Below are 17,464 nucleotides of genomic sequence, written 5' to 3'. Positions count from 1 at the left end.
GTTCCAAAAGGGTTAAGGCAACTAAAAAACATGCATAAAAATGATAAACTGAGACTAAGAAGAAAAGTTGCAACACTGTAGGTGAACAAGATGGAGTAAGCATGTACTTGACAACTTCATCTGCACTGTATAGTAAGATTTAAAAATGCACATATTATCTTTCTATTGAAGGACCATGCTATTTGTTGCATTTTTCTTCTCTGAAAGTAGTCAGAATAAACAGTAAATAGGATTTTTCCTAATGAGAGGTCTGGGAACTAGGAATGTTTTGGCTCAAGAAAACATCTTCAGTTCCACAAATCATTGTTTAGAATAAACAACAATAGAGCAGAAGGCATGCAGACTCTAGTCTGAAGATCAGTAAAATCTGGGGGGAGACAGAATAAGTGTCTTTACAGATTTCTTTAAGCATTGGGGAATAATAATAAGTATACCTGCAAGTTGTATTATGGAACCAAATAAACAAAAAACTAGAAATCTATATTTAATACAAGCAAACATAAAAAAACCACAAGAGGAAGCATAAACCACTTTATCTCAGATTCCCAGAAAGTCCACTTACCTATCGCTTGAGCTAAGGCTATTACAACCTCCTGGCAAGTTGTAACTTCAGTGACCCCACAAACAATCCTCTGAACTCCATCCACCCATACTTTAAGTTCCATGGTGCACCAGCCAGTCACCCAAGGGCCCTGAGACTTGTCATCAAGGTGTCAGGTCATGTCGCTGGCTATGGAAATATGGGGAAGGCAGTCTTGTGTAGTCAGCTAAAAAGAGGAGAAAACATTTTTAATAAAATGAGTCTTCAAATTTCTTCTATTAAGTATTATGCAAAATAAATTCTAGTATCTCATAATCCTACTACCATTAATGACCATGTACATACTTATTTTATAGAACTGAATTCGGTAGCATGAATACAACTACAGTCACTTCTTCATGATATTGTTTCATATTACTATAATTTTCATAATTATAATTTTAATCATAAAGTAACTCTACGAAATCAAAAAGCAACTCTAAGAAATCTTACTTATTTGACTAAGCCCTACTGCTCAACATATAAGCTATTCCTTTTTTTTTAAAAATTTTTTTATTAACATCTAATGTATTATTTGTTTCAGGGGTACATGTCTGTGATTCATCAGTCTTACACAATTCACAGTGCTCACCATAGTACTTACCCTCCCCAATGTCCATCACCCAGCCACCCCATCCCTCCCACCCTCTCCACTCCAGCAACCCTCAGTTAGTTTCCTGAGATTAAGAATCTCTTATGGTTTGTCTCCCTCTCTGGTTTCATCTTGTTTCATATTTCCTTCCCTTCTCCTATGATCCTCTGTCTTGTTTCTCAAATTCCTCATATCAGTGAGATCATATGATACTTGTCTTTCTCTGATTGACTTATTTCGCTTAGTATTATGCTATTCCTTTCTTTTTTTAAAAAAAAAATTAGGATCATTTGTAAGGTTAAAAAAAAAGTTTTTGTCATTTTTTTGAATAATAAACCAGTTGAACCAGTTTCCCTAGCCTTGCCAGCATTTGTAAATCCATCTTCATAATTCCATTGCATTCCTTTGTTTATTGTGTCCCTTGCCTCCCTCTCTTCACCAAAGGGCTGAGTGTCCTCTTCAACACTAAAACTCCAACACCAACCACAGTATAAGGCATAGGTGTGCAGAAAATATTAGTTGATGGAAATTAATTCCTTTACTGGCTGACAACTTCCCCATGTATGAACTGCTTGTCCTTTTCTCATTTAACTGAGGTTTGATAGTATTCTTAAATTACAAGAGTTATTCTAATTATATAAACCTCAACTTTTTGTTACACTTGCTGTTTCCTCATTGTTTGATTTTTTTGTTTAGCTGCTTATATATATATGCCAAGCAGAAATTTTTACATTCTCACACAGTCAAACCCAAATGTCTTGATTTCTTGTATTGATTAGAATGTTATTATTAGCTGGTTAAAAATCAATTGCACACAATTCTTTTTCCTGTAGGTTTTTAAAATCTCAGCTCTTCCTGTGTTAAAACTTTAATCTGTGATTTGTTTGTCCAATGTCCTATGATCTCCCTATTTTTTTGTTGGTTTTTGAAAAGAATGCTAGTTTATGAGATGTAATAAACATTGATTTAATTAAAATGAACATTTAAATTTATTTAAAGGTCGACAATGGAACTGGTGTTTCAGGATTAATGACTTACTGATTTAAAAAACACTAAAAACATGTCTAGTAAGACAGTATTTACTACAAACAGTAACATAGTCCTTGTGCATTTTCTTAAAGGACCTAAGATAGTTCTAGGCCACCTGTCACCTGGGTATATGAGTCAGAACACACATGAGTGAAGGAGAATAAACCTATTGCTTTCTCCAGAGAAGGTACAAAAATACTTTTTGTCATCCTGAAAACAACGGAAAGGACTGACTGTTTCCCAGTGTGTTGATTTGGCTCCCTCTGCCTACACATTGAAGTGCCAAGGTGGTAACCCCCTATATGCCCAGAAGAAGGGCCACTTGCCTCTGACAAGCTAATTTCCATAACTGTGTTCCTCAGTTATGACATCCCGTGAGATGCTAAAGTTTCTGGGGGCCAGGGGGAAGGGTTCCAAAGCCAAAGAAATGTAAGAAATCTTCCAAATAAAGTTAAACAAGTCTCTTTACAGTTAGACTACTCTGAGCATTTAATAGGCTGTTGCACACTCAAAATTACAAAGAGAGGTTTATATATGCTACTGTCTCCAGTCCATTTAAAGACCACTTAAGGAAAGGAAACAGAAGAATTCTGACTTAAAACAAGATCTTTTTCCTTCTCTGTCAGCTGCTCTATTTACTAAAAATAGAATATGTATTATTCCTCTTGGAAAAAAAGATTTAAAAATGGCCAAACATTAATATATTGTACTAAATTAATATACTAAAATTAAATTATTTTATTAAATAAAAAACTCAGCTGAGTTTAAAAAGCTAAACTGAATTAAAATCTATTTAATACCTAGTCCATTATTTTTCATTAAAAGATCTTAAACTTGGGAAACCTAGCAAGAAAGACAGATTTCATTAAAGGCCTCCTCCCCCAAAAGAAACCTGTCATTTAAAAGAAACTTATGAGGTTCATTTCTAAGTTCTATAAAAGTTTTAGTATATCACATTTTCTTATCTTGAATTATCATTGTTTTACCTCAAACTTTTAACCATTAAGTGAATACAAAGGAACATAGAACACATGTACATCTGTTAAATATTACAGAGTATAATAACGTTGTGGGAAAACATTGAGCATAAATAATATTGCTTAGTTGATATAAACTTGCAGGGTATTTAACCTCTTGATCAGAGACTTCCTACCACAGCTCATCACAGAGAAGACCAGCATCTGCATTTTTCTTTTAACACCATTAATATTATCTTTCAAACTTAAATCCTTAAGGAGAGTAAAAAAGATGCCTTAATAGATCAGATCAGGGACGCCTGGGTGGCTCAGTCAGTTAAGTGGCTGCCTTCAGCGCAGGTCATGATCCCAGCGACCTGGGATAGAGTCCCGCAACTGGGCTCCGTGCTCAGCAGGGAGCCTACTTCTCCCTCTCCCTCTGCCTGCCTGTCTGCCTACTTGTGATCTCTCTCTGTCTCTCTGTCAAATAAATAAAATCTTAAAAAAAAAAAAAAGATCAATGAACCACATGGTACAAAATTTTATTTCTAGCACAACCACTATTTTCAAAATATGGCTTCTGTCAAGTTTGGGGCTGTACTAACAATCATCCCCCTAGCTTCCCTAAAAATCACGGTGTTATTCATGAAGTCATTTGAAGAAACTGTCTTCTCGGTAGAAGCCCCTACTACTCCCTTCCGTTTTATCATCCAGAGTCCAACTCCTATGGCTCTGCTCCCAGCCCCACAACTAGACTAGAGGGAAAATGGAAGTCCTACACTGTAGGTGGATTGCTCATCACTGGAACTAAGGACTCAAGAAGCTAAAGGGCTTTGGCATCTCAGTTGGAATTTGGAATAAATTTTTCCATGGAAACAATGATGTAGGTAGAAGTAAGGTTCTATTGCTAGGGCATTATATTATAGTTCTTATTGTTTTTACCATAAGGTTTCTATATTCAAATCATTATTATTTTAATTTTTATAATAAAAATTAAGTTTATTCAGTAACATGCTACTGGGAACAAGTGTTCTTTAGTTAAAAACTATTATCTTGAAAGCCTATTGGAATTAAGCATGGGCATTTGTGGAGACATATTCCCCCCAAAACAGTGCTTTAATAAAACAATTTTAGTCAATCCTCATTATTCACGGGTTCCTATTTGTGAATTCACCCACTCACTAAAATTTATTTGTAACCCCAAAATCAATCTTTATGGCACTTTCAGAGTCATTCAAAGACACATATATAGCAGTGAAAAATCTGAGTTGCCTGACCTACATTCCCAGCTGAGGCTGTAAAGAAGCAATACTCTGCCTTCTTTCAGGTTTCATACTGCCGACAAGTTATCTTTTTTCAGTGTATTTAGTGCCACGTTTTGGCATTTTTGTAGTTTTTGTTGGTGATTTCACTGTTGAAAATGGCTCCCAAGCATAGTGTTGACACTATCAAGTGTTCCTAAGTACAAGAAGGCTGTGATGTGACTTATGGAGAAAAGTACATGTTGTTAGGTAAGTCTTGTTCAGGTACGAGTTAGAGTGCTATTGGCTGTGAGTTTAATGGCAATGAATCAACAATATATGTCACATAAGGTACCTTTCTACAGAAAAACACATAAAACGAGGTGATATACTATCTGATCAGCTGATGAAACTGTTGTGACCAAAGGCTCTCACAAATAACAAGAATTGACTGCATACTTTAAAATGGTATAACTTCCTTGTGATGGCTACCATCAAGCTACTAAGCAAACTGCATTAATCCCTGGACACTAGACACAAGCATAGAGGTGGCTTATTGCCCATTTTTACACTTCTTTCATGTCCAGTTTTGTTCAATATCTATGGTTATTGCATATTAAAGCATTCTTTATAGAAACAGCATACAGATAAAATGTGTTATAATAAAATCTTCACAATCAAGCTAGCTACTTTAATTAAAAAAACACTGATGCTAGCCACTAGTTCTTTTGGCATCATACAGAAAGAGATTCTGCACAATGAACACTGTATATTCTGAACAGTACTTATTAGAACTAATAATCAGATACCCAAATTCTCTTTTGTACAGAAAGCTAGTTAAAAAATAAAATCTAGGGGTGCCTAGGTGGCTTAGTCGGTTGGGTGATCGACTCTTGGTTTTGCTCAGGTCATGATCTTGGGGTCATGGGATCGAGGCCTGTGTTGGGCTCTGCGCTCAGCGGGGAGTCTGCTTCCCCCTCTTCCTCTGCCCCTCCCCCTGCTTGCAAATGTGCACTCTCTCTCAAATAAATAAATCTTTAAAAGAATAAAAACTAAAGGGAGTTTAGATTACCTCATTCTAAAACTAATTTGATGTGAGAATTAAGTGAAGTTGTGGAAAACAACTGTTATGAACTAAAAAAGTATTAACTTTTTAATGTTCAAATGGTTACTGAGGTAAGTAAAAAAATGGGTACTTCTTGCCTGTGGGAGATGGAAAAGTAACCAAAGATAAAAACAAATAACAACAACAACACAGAAACAACCTGGAGAACACGACAGGATGAAGCACAATAAGAGAAGGAGAGAGTGAAAACACATTAGGAAGGAAAAAGTGGGTAAGAAAACCGATTTTGGTAGGTACAAGTAACAGTTTCTGGAAAACTGCCTCAGATGCCAGTCATAGGTTACTTGCTCCTGAACTGCAGTGTTCAGGTGATGCATGTTTACAACACTCTGGTTTTGTATTTTGGAAACCCAGTTAAATGTTCAGTTGCTTGTAGCAAACCCATTGTTTTGCAGTTCTGCAAATGGTGTCACAGAAAGTAGGTTGTCATAAAAGGTACACAATGTTAAACAGTGGACACTAAGGAAGAGGACTTCAGCGATATCAATAAAAGCCTCCCAAAATGAGATATGGAAAACAACAGTCCTGTGACATGCACCATGGAAATAAGGCTCCCCAGTCTAATAATTTTGTGAAACACTTCAAAACACATTGTCTCTGGGAGACCGTGTGCAGCAAGATACTCCACAGCAGAGAAACTGGTTAAACTCTGTTAAACTAGTACTCAGTGACTTAGCATGGAGGGCGAGACAGTGGAAAAGAGGCACAATGCCTATAAAATACCCCGTTGAACTACAGGATACAAATGACCAACTTCTGAAGATACGCTATATATAAAATGAGACTTCCGCTAGCCCTTTAATGTACTTTGAAACACCCAGGAGTGGTGATAGATACATTGTGTAAAGCTGTACTTGTAGGGACAATATAGAACAAATGAGAAAGTTTATAGCTTTTCTCTTTCTCTTATATGAAGTCTTAACTGTCACCATTAAGCTATGTCTTCTAAAGATGGGTTTTGTATTTTTCTTTTTAGAGAACTGTCTTAAGTCATAGGATTTTTGCTTTGATAGTATGTTTTTAAAAGTTCACAATGCTGGGGCGCCTGGGTGGCTCAGTTGGTTAAGCGACTGCCTTCGGCTCAGGTCATGATCCTGGAGTCCCGGGATCGAGTCCCGCATCGGGCTCCCTGCTCGGCGGGGAGTCTGCTTCTCCCTCTGATCCTCCCCCTCTCATGCTCTCTGTCTCCCATTCTCTCTCTCAGATAAATAAATAAAAAATCTTTAAAAAAAAAAAAAAGTTCACAATGCTAAGGAATATTTGCATATTAATTATTAAATCCAGTAAACCCATGCTCTTTCCTCTACTATTCATCATCCTTAGGTCACAGCATTCAAACACATGCGGTGATTTAATATTTCCCAAATTTAACATGTTCAAGTGACCATTCTGCAATTATGGTGACGAATGGCATGAGTACTTACTATCTGCTAAGCATGGTGCATTGTGTCTCACTTATTCCTCATGATACAATTCAGTGAGTTAGGTATCATTAGCCTCATTTTAAAGATGAGAAAAGTGAGTCTCAGTTTAAATAACTCTCCCAAGGTCACAAACCTAGGAATTTAGGGACATATATTCCAAATTGGGATGAGTAAAGAAATTATAGCATGAATAAGGCAGACTTCTCTAAAAGGATTCAATGTATCCAAATAAATGTTTTTAAAATGTTCTAAGTTACACTAAGAAATCTCATCTACCATCACTTAAAAATTTATTTTTATCAATAAGCAATGATCAGACAACATGTACAAATTTTCTGTTCTAGGAGAAAGAAAAGAGTAAACCAACTAAATCATGTTAAGAAACTATAGTTTTAATTCAGAGAACCTATGATAAATAACTGCACGTGTCAGCAAAATGAGTGTCTCATGATCATGTTCATTTTTCAATACTAACAAATTACTCCTCCAGTTTTTGAAAATTACATTCAGATTTATTTTTACAGATTCTAAAATAAATATGTCTGCATATCTGTGATAATTTTTAACTCTTGCCTTAAATACAAACCAATGCTCCTTAGAGATTTCTGGTATTTTCTTTAAGTTCACACCATTAAAAACTACTTTTTGGAAAAAGCCATTTTTTTCAAGGTAACACTGATTAGTGGAAACAGAATATACCAAGGTTCAAATCCTGAGTCTATTACTTACTATGTGACTTAAGTCAAGATGTATAACTTTCCAAGAGGCATTTGCGAGAAATGAAATGTCTTTTTAAAATGTACTTAGTGCAGGGCTTGGAACAAAATATGAATTCAACAAAAGTTAGTTCTGTGTATGGAAATAAAAATTATAACTTTCAAAAATTGGAAATTTCTTTATTATAGGAAAAATCAATATAAAAGCAAAATTTCAGAACTACTGTTATTATTTTAATAAGAGCATCTAAAAATAAAGACATTTTAGGTTATTACACCATGTACCTTAAGAGCAGCCAACATTCTCAAAGTTTCTAAATCAAGATTAGAAATGATAACTGGGACTAGCATCCATATTAAGAAAATTTCAATTACATCTGGTATAAACATGATACAAATCAAGTTAAAGTTACTGGTATAAAAAATACTGATCCTGCTATTAAGAACTACCTTTCTCTCCTTAAAAAAGTAAACTTTTAAAATGAATATAGCTAGTAACTTTAGTTTTTTATTTAATATCAAATTTGGTGCTATAAGAGCCACTGCCTTCAGTTGAGTTTCTTATTCTAAGCCCACCTCCAGATGGCTTATTGAGGATAGTATTTTTCTAAATCATATGTAATGTTAAACCCATATCTGTGACTTTGAAATGGAAACTTCTCCTATACACAGAGGTGTTAACCAAACGCTCATAAAACAGTACCAAGAATCTTTTGGGAGTACAGTACTTCACCAAACTGATTTCTGAACTAATAATTTGGGTAAACTTTCATCTGTTAATTAAAGCTCCGAGCAGGAACACAGGATTTCTATGTAATAAATATAATTTTAAGAGGAAGCAAAATCTTTACAACTGCCCATTTTAGAAAATAAAGAGATGTGTTTCCAGCAACCAAGGCTAGTCTCAATAGCAAACTCTGCTTCAAAATAATTCCTTCTACCAGTCTAATATACTGACACTACCAGAAAGTAATTTCTTGCCTATTCCCCTCAAAATGGTTACCATTGGTACAGTCATTCTAGTATCCCATGGATACACAAGGCCATGTTTATTAGACTGAATTCTTCTTTGACTTCTGGTTGACAGAACATTACTGAATCAAGTGTTCTGACTGGGAATCTAACCTGGAACATCATACCCTGAAAAGAAGCACAGGAGAAGAAGATACGGAGGGGCGAGGGAGCCATGGTGGCATGAGACAATGGCCACTTGGTAGGTATGAAGGGATGTCATAAAAGTGATGGAAATGAATGAAGGCCAACACACAGAAACAGCCATCATTGTAAGCCAGTTCCTGGTGGTCACAGTCTCTCTAGTGGTCGTAGCCCTGAGTCGAGTCAACTTCTACACAAGTGCTAGTAAGATCCCAGCACATGCCTCTTCTTTTATTCCTTCCTTTCTACCATTCCATCCTTATCATATTCTTCTTCCCAAGTCACAAGTCAACCAACAACACCCCAAAATACACTTGGTTCTACCTGGCAAAAGTTGTAACAAGGAAGCTGTGGATTCCTTGCACTGGAGAAACCGGAGAGGGACGGGCTTATGGTGGTATTTTCTCTCTAGGTAAACGTCAATCATTTCATAGAGTTCACCGAAACCAAATGGATAAGATATCTTGTCTTTCAGAGCTAGCAACTCATTGGCCACCAACTAGTATAATCATTTTACTGAACATAGAAGACTGAGGCCTGGCCAGTTTACATCATTTGATCAAGATCACATGGATAGATGTTAGCCAATATTTGGAATAATATCAGATTATTCTGAAAACGGGTATTAAATATATTTACATATACTGAAATAAATTAAGTGCCCAGTATAGAAGATGTTGAAGGAGTTGTTCCTATAAAGAATTCTAGTTAAAACAGTCAGGCCATAAAATTGGGGTTACCACTGATATTAAAGTAGGAGTATGAAAAAACTATGTGTTGCTGTTCTTGCTAATTCTGTTACATGTTTATGGAAGGTGGAACAGTGGGGGACCTTACAATTTAGTTTTACCAGCACAAAATCTCTTAAGAAATTAAAAATAATATACCAGTGGGTTCTATTTCTTACTGCAGTATTATAAAAAAGGAATATAAAAAGCCATCTGTTTTGCACTTACATCTTCTGTTAGGGTTCCAGTCTACTTTGTGGTCCTTTAGAGATAGTTGGAGGCATGTGTATAGTGCCAAGATCTGTGATAGCTTAACTCCTGTTAGAGCTCTAAGGCCTGGCATGAAGGATCACATTCTCAAAGTCTTAATGCAAAAAAACCCTGAACTCTGGCCTCAAGTAAATTTGTGCCTTTTACTATATGTGCTATTTCAAGGTTCTCATTCATAGTCTTTAGAAAACTGGCAGGGAGTAATGTTATAATGTACTTTAAAAAAATTACTGAACATTTGGTTACATTTTAAATGATAGATGTAAATGAAAACAGGTATGTGATATTTCTCCTTGAGCAGATGCACTTTGGTATTTTCATTGTAAACCAACCCTTCAAATAAAAACACATCTTTGTTACTTGCATAACAAGAATAAATAGCTAATATAGACTGAACTCTTACTTTGTGATAGATGAAAAGTTGAAAAGTTAACTACTATATTTAATCCATTCAATAGCCATCTATATCTCTACATGACATGAATTATTTTGATACAAATGAGGAAATGGAGGTATAGAGAAATTAGTAATTCATCCAGAGTTACTCAGCCAGCAAGTGGCAGATCCAAATCTGATAATGCTCATAGGAACTACTAAAAAGTTACTTATATTTATGAAATAAAGTTATTAGTAAAGTTTGCCAGGACTTTGTAATCACCAGTCCTGGCTCAGGAAAGAAAGTAATCAAGTAGATGTGACCATAGGATGTAGAAATTCCAATACTGCGAAGCTGAATGATATAGTTAGCCTAATTACTGCCACAGAGCTGAGAAGAAGCAAGGAGCTGATGTTCAATAATCAAATCAGACCTAGTAAGGAATACACGACCCCTGAAATTCCTGCTGGAAACTGCTCCTCCCACCTCTCCCTTGTCTCAGTGAAGCAGGAATCGAGCTGGGGTCTAAATTCAAATGTTATCAGACCCCCAAAGCCCAAGTTCTTTCCACTAGAACAAAGTATCTGCAGGGCAGAATCATTTTCTGCTCCACACCTGAACAGATACAGGCTATTTCATGAGTGACTGTTATCCATTTGAGTGACAGCAAATTGTGTTGTGACCTTACGGTCATCATTCAGATATAATGAATCTATTTCCTGAATTTAGTATTTATGACATTCTGTGATGAAACCCGCTGTTTTACTTCATAGGGGATAAAAATAAAAAATACTTTTTATTCATGAAGCCAAGATCACTACAGACTTCTCATTCATATTTTTATAAATACTGAGCCTATCAATTCTGACAAAGAGGTCCATTTTTATATTTACAATGAAATAAGTGTAAACTTTTCAACAAAACAACATTTTGACTTACGGTTACAATGGTAACTTTAAATAGCCAAACTTTATATGTCAAAACATGTTCCCCAGAAGGCATAGGAAATTAGTATTTCTAAGCTAAATTAGTATATAAACATTTGAAAGATAAAAGAATTTTGGGAGGAAATGCTACCGAAATTAATATATACAGTTAAAGAAAATGTGAGTGCCTGATTCCTGGGTCAAAGTAGTTGCCACACTATAAAACTTGTACTAACTTCAATTTTAAGATTTGAATAACACAGTATATAACGTGGAACAGTTCAAATATTTCCCAAAATTTCATTACTATACTTACTCAGTTGGTAAAGTACTAAATGCTTTAAGAGTATGGAAGCCAGAAATTATATTTGGCAAACTAAACATGCATGATCCCTAAGAATCTTTATTAAAAAGTAGGATTACTTCGATTCAAAGAAAATTTAAAAAGTATGAACAATGTGAAAAGGCAGTTTTCCCATAATCTTTAAGAGTCAAGAAGAATTTTGCTAATTTTTAAAATTTATTTCTTGAAGAAAAATCTAAGTCAGTTAAATAATTAAATCCCTAGATAATATACAAAAATAGGTGCATCTTTTGGTGATTTTTTTCAAGTACCAGGTATTTTCCATTGTAGCAGAATTTTAATAGAGAGGTTAATTATTCAGTGTAATGTAACACAAAACGCTATTGTTCCAAATTGCCACACTTTATTCCTCATTTTATCTTTAGGTGCCACTCTCTTTGAAGAGATACTAAGTGCCACTCTGCATTTAGTTGGGGGAAGTTTTGGACTTCAAATAACCTAGGAAGTGTTGCACTGTTTTGTGGGCATTCAGTATTACTGGAGAAGACAGATGCTAAGTTTGAGATGTGTGCTGTGACACTTCAGGGCAAAAGGCATGGTACTTATTGTAAATATTACCAGTGATGCTGACTGAAGTGGTATTCTACTTGACAATATTCTATTTAAAGAACTGGGCTTCGGCTGAGTCCCTGCCCTTTACTGAAACTAGCGGAGCCGGGTGAAGGTGGCTACGACCTGTCAGTCAGTGGACAGACTGAATGAGGAAAGCTTTAACCTAGAGCACATGAATAAATATAAATGGCGCATCTGTAAGGCGCAGCAAGTAAAGCAATTAACTTAAAAATCCCAATATGCTTTCCAAATTAAACTGCTTGCTTCAGGGGGAAAAAACCTCAGTTTTTGTTATATTTAAATACATTTACTTACATTTCATTAGTGTATCTGATTTCCACAATGTGTTTACATCTCAACAAGCCCTACATTTTCAGAGTAAAAAGCAAAGCTCAAGCAAGCACTGGTAATCCAGCAGTTATCTTGGCAAAGTCACTTGTAGAACTATCACCCCATTGAATGAAATGGGTCAAAAATTAGGCCAAGGATTACTCCAGTGGTCGCCAAAACCTACACCCTGCCTCAACGAGTTGCAAAGTGGGAGCGAAGTAGCCGCAAGATAGTAACTATGTCACTATTTAGATAGAAAGGGGCTTTCTAGGGAAAGGGAATGAAACAGTGGCCCTGCTTAGCAGTTAGGAAAACTGGATTTTTAGAAAAACATTTAACTGAAATGTAACATTTCAGAAATTTTAAGTCTGACCAATTTTCACAAAGCAAACACATCTGTCTAATGACTTTTTAAGACCAAAAGAACCCCTCGCCTCATCCTGAGCCCTCCCTGACAGGCAACCATTATTCTGACCTCCATCATCACAGACTAGTTTCACCTGGTTTTGAATTTTGTATAAATGGACTGCATCATAGGAAGTGGTGTCTGGTTTTGTTGGTACACCAGTATGTTTGCTGAGCTTCATCCATGCTGCTGTGCATAGCAGTAGTTCATTCTTTCTCACTGCAGTCGAGATTTCCATTGTATAAATAAACCCCAATTTGTTCATTTGCCTAGGGTTGATAGACACTAGGGTTGTTTTCAGTTTTTGGCTATTACAAATGCTGCTTTGAACACGTGTACTGCATTCTGCAGCTGCCTTCCAGCTGACCCCTCTGCCTTCCTATCCTACCTCTTCCCTTGCAAGTCCATTTGGTACATTATTGCTAGAGAAATCTTTCTTAAATACAAATTTGATTCCACACCCCTGCTCAGAATCTTCCAAAGGCTCTCTACTGCCTTCGGATCCAAAAAATCTGAAAAATCTATAAAATCCAAGCTCCTCACAGGTCACTGATGTACTCCTTCTTGATCCTCTTGCAACTCTCCCAGTTGCCCTCTACCATTATGCTAAGACATTGTGGTTCATTGAATACGTCATTCTCTCTGGCATCTTTGCCCTGTATATGCTATTCTTCTTCCTTGGAAAATACTTTCCTGACTCTTGCCTCCTTCTAGGCATCTTTCCCCCAATCTCTTGGCTCCTCTTCTGATCTGAAGGTGGCCACTCTCTGTGCTTCCAAAAGCATTATGTTTTTGTTTCATCATGGCAACTCTCACAGAGCTTTATCTGCTTACTCTTCTAATTCCTGTAGTACCTCTTGAACCCTTCAGCACAGTGGCTGATACATAGTGGGTGCACCATGTGTGTTTGCTGGATAACACAGGTCCTAACTGTACAGGACAGAAACTTGACAGTTTACATCTACCTGGGAGAAAAAAGCACAGCACTAATGTAACCTCTGGATGACAAAATAGACACTGAGGTATTTTAAGCCCAGTCAAGCCCTGATTTAAACTCTTGGAATAAATGGTAAATCTTATCATTAATGATGCTACTGTGAATATTATACTGCACTGTAAAATATATATATATATATATATTTTTTAAAGATTTTATTTATTTGAGAGAGAGAGACTGAGAGAGAGAGAGAGCATGAGAGGGGGGAGGGTCGGGAGGGTCAGAGGGAGAAGCAGACTCCCTGCCGAGCAGGGAGCCCGATGCGGGACTTGATCCCGGGACTCCAGGATCATGACCCGAGCCGAAGGCAGTCGCTTAACCAACTGAGCCACCCAGGCGCCCAAAATATATATATTTTTTAATTTATTTATTTGACAGAGAGAGACACAGCGAGAGAGGGAACACAAGCAGAGGAAGAGGAAGAAGCAAGCTTTCCGCCAAGGAGGGAGCCCAATGCGGTGCTCGATCCCAGGACCCTGCGATCATGACCTGAGCCAAAGGCAGACGCTTAATGGCTGAGCCACCCAGGCGCCCCTGCACTGTAAAATTCTTAAATATTGTATATCCCAAGGCAATGCCTACAAAAGGAATACTACTGTTTTAATCTACAATTTATAGCTTCCACATGATCTTAAATCAAATATTTAACTGAAATAATTGTATGGATATTCATTTTAAATGCTCAATGCAAGTAAATCATACTTATGAAAGAGTGGATAGAAAAATAACTGCAAAAATAATGTCTAATGTTTAGAAATGGAAAAAAAAATCAGTGCAGTATAAAATTCTGCTGACATGGCTCTTTAACACCTTATCACTTTAAGCAAAGCTCTTCCCTCCCTAAAAACAAATTAATCAAAATAGGCCAAATGTCACCAGTTAAAAAGACATGCTCCACCCTACACACTCAGAGAGTTTTAATAAAAAGAATGTAAGGAATTTAATGAAATCATAACAAAGGAATTGATAAAATAAACAGCAGAGACTTCTCAAGCCATTTTCAGATTCTGGTTTATAAATTACCTATCTAAATAACTTATCTAAGATTATGAAGACAAATAGACCCACAGAGAGACCTGTGGCTAATATTCTTTTCCATTTCAAAGCTTGGGAATACACAGAGTGAACACAACATAATGTTCTTTTCCCAAACTGTTCCTTCAAATATGTTGTTTTCTCTATAAACAAGTTCTTAAATTGCTATGTTTAGCTCACTTAGGTAGGGAAAAAATAAACTAACCTTTTTTGACTTGTACGTATATTATTTCAGAAAAAAATTAAATAAACATGTACATCATTTTATTTTTAAAATTAGACCCTAAGAGTTCCAAAACATTTACAATAACTAGCAATTCATATTCTCAATGATTCTGTCATAAACAAGAAGTTATTAAGTCTTGGATATTTTGAATTTCTAAGAGCAATATTTCTGTAGAGCTATTCGGCAAAATTAAAAATCTGCATCTGGAGCTGAGAAGACAGATCCAACACATCACAGTATCAGAGAGGTGACATAAAGCTATAAAACTCACTCAAGTATACTCTATGTCCTTAAATAGTATCTTCTTAGCTTTTTTTTTTTTTTTAGATTTTATTTATTTGAGATACAGAAAGAGAGAGCGAGCGCATGAGTGGGGGGAAGCGGGGGCAGAGGGAGAGGGAGAAGCAGACTCCCTGCTGGGGAGTCTTCCATTGTAAGACTGATGTAGACTTGCAATTTAGTATTTTAATGTATGTATATGTGTATGCGTATTTATACACATACATGTGTGTGTGCATGCCCACAGACACAGACACACACCCCCTTCTCTCTCTCTCTCTCTGCTTCCTTAACTATAATTTAAACTAGAAATCAGAGTTCCTTTCCTTTATAACTGCTAATCTTGTGAACAAAGTGCATGCTCTTTATATTAGTAATAACTGTTCAAGTTATACAACTATCCAATGTCAAAGCCAGGATATCAATGCATTTCTGACAGTCTAAATTTCCACAAATCCACAATGATATTAAGCCAACTAAGCTCCCAAAGAAGTAAAAGAGTATAGACCTCTGAGAAACAAACTAAACAATGAAATACTCTAAAAGCCTAGTATATACTAAAACTAATGTAAGGAATCTCAAAAAACTTATGGCTTGTGTTTTAATGTGATGGATAGCAACATATTTAGGGGAAAAGATAAATAAATAAATTTTAGACTATGAAAACAAATCACAGAGAATAAAACCTATATATAAAAATTATTATTATATTAAATTCATGTTCATCCTACATAAATATATTCAGTGCTCAGAAAACAATGACAAGTCTCAGTCCAAATAAAGAGTCAGCAGTTACCTTAATAATAAAATGGGAATCAAGCATTCAAGATCTAACAAATTTACTATTTAAAAGCTAGTAGATTTAATATCTAAAAGCTGAGAAGGTTGGGGGGAAGGGGGTGGAAGTGAATGAAGAAGGGCATTTAGGAGGTTTCAGCACAGTAGCATGGGATACAAGTTTTTACAGTCAAGAGGTATGTATCTATAATCAGTTCACTGAAACACTAGTAGAAGCATAACTTTAACCTTCTGGAAGTTTTTCCACTGCTCAAAATTTACCTAGAAGTGGCAGAATGACTAAGAGAATGAAGTTGTTAATTTTTTAAAATTCAAATCAAGGAACCAATTATTTGTGCTTAGCTATTGAACCAGAAATCCTATTTTAAGGAGATAAACAGTGTCCTAATCCCCTTTTTTAAAAAATCAAGAACACTATATATTTAAAGTTATGATTCAATAACAACTACAAAAACCAAAAACATCAAGAATATTACCAAAATCAAAACAAAAAAGCGACTGTTCAAATAAATCTAATACTTAAATTTGTGGAGAACCGATCAAAGTCAAGAAAATGAAATAATGATTTAATTTTAAATACATGATGTGTTGACGAGGGTTAATTTATAAAGTTAGCCAAGCAGTTATCACGATCATTTTGTGATAGTGTTATCACACTCCCACTTCCAAAAACAAAACAAAACACCAAACAGCTGAGGCTAACAGATGGTTTCAAGAGGGTTCAGGAGTTAAGGTTAAAGGGTTAGGTAAAGAACTCAAGTCTCTGATCTTCAGTCCTCAAACATCCAGCCTCAATAGGAGTCTAGGCTGAAATCAGGACCCACTCAGACCCCTATCAGCCTCCCAGATTTATCACAAGAGATCTATAAGGTGCAGATAAACAAAGAGGACACCTTCCACCTGCCTAAGCAAAACCAAGGAATGGAGTTTGCCTTATCTACTTAGCAAAACTAATTCTTCTGGGGATTCTTTTGGAGATGCTTGCAAGTCACCTTAAGAATTCACCTTCTGAGCCTACCCCTGAGCAGTATGTTAAATTTCAAGAGTGGAGGAGTTTCATAGAAACTCACAGCTTTGGATCAGTTCCTTGCCCAATCATGAGGAACACCCATGATATCCCTTCCAGTTGTGATTCAAATGCTTCACATTGTGAGTGCCATTAGAATAGTTAAAAAAAAAGATAACTCAAAAACAAACTTGAAGAATATAAACATTTTCTAGGAAAATAAGAAAAAGTCCTACAATTATGTAGGAAGAATAAACATCTGTGACTGTTCCACAAAGCTCTAACTAGAAAGGACTGACACAGACCTGAGTGACAGGAAGGATTTGTCTTTGAAAACAAAGGAGTAATTTGT

The 17,464-nt window shown here is 35.9% G+C and overlaps 1 protein-coding gene across 3 annotated transcripts in view; it reads right to left on the bottom strand.

Moving 5' to 3' along the window:
- RASSF8 (Ras association domain family member 8) overlaps positions 1-17,464 on the bottom strand; it is a 120,655-nt gene that overhangs the window by 25,063 nt on the left and 78,128 nt on the right. For all 3 annotated transcript variants that reach the window (XM_006727735.3, XM_081819058.1, XM_081819059.1), the window contains exon 2: positions 563-767. In XM_006727735.3, coding sequence (XP_006727798.1) covers positions 563-665 — 103 coding nt within the window. In that variant the 5' untranslated portion in view covers positions 666-767. The remainder of the gene's footprint in view (positions 1-562; positions 768-17,464) is intronic.

This window comes from Leptonychotes weddellii, chromosome 5 (assembly GCF_054177405.1).
Source record: "Leptonychotes weddellii isolate Sample4059 chromosome 5, ASM5417740v2, whole genome shotgun sequence".
Lineage (NCBI taxonomy): Eukaryota > Metazoa > Chordata > Mammalia > Carnivora > Phocidae > Leptonychotes > Leptonychotes weddellii.
The sequence above is the reverse complement of the archived record's forward strand: the minus strand, read 5'-3'. Positions and strand labels throughout refer to the sequence as shown.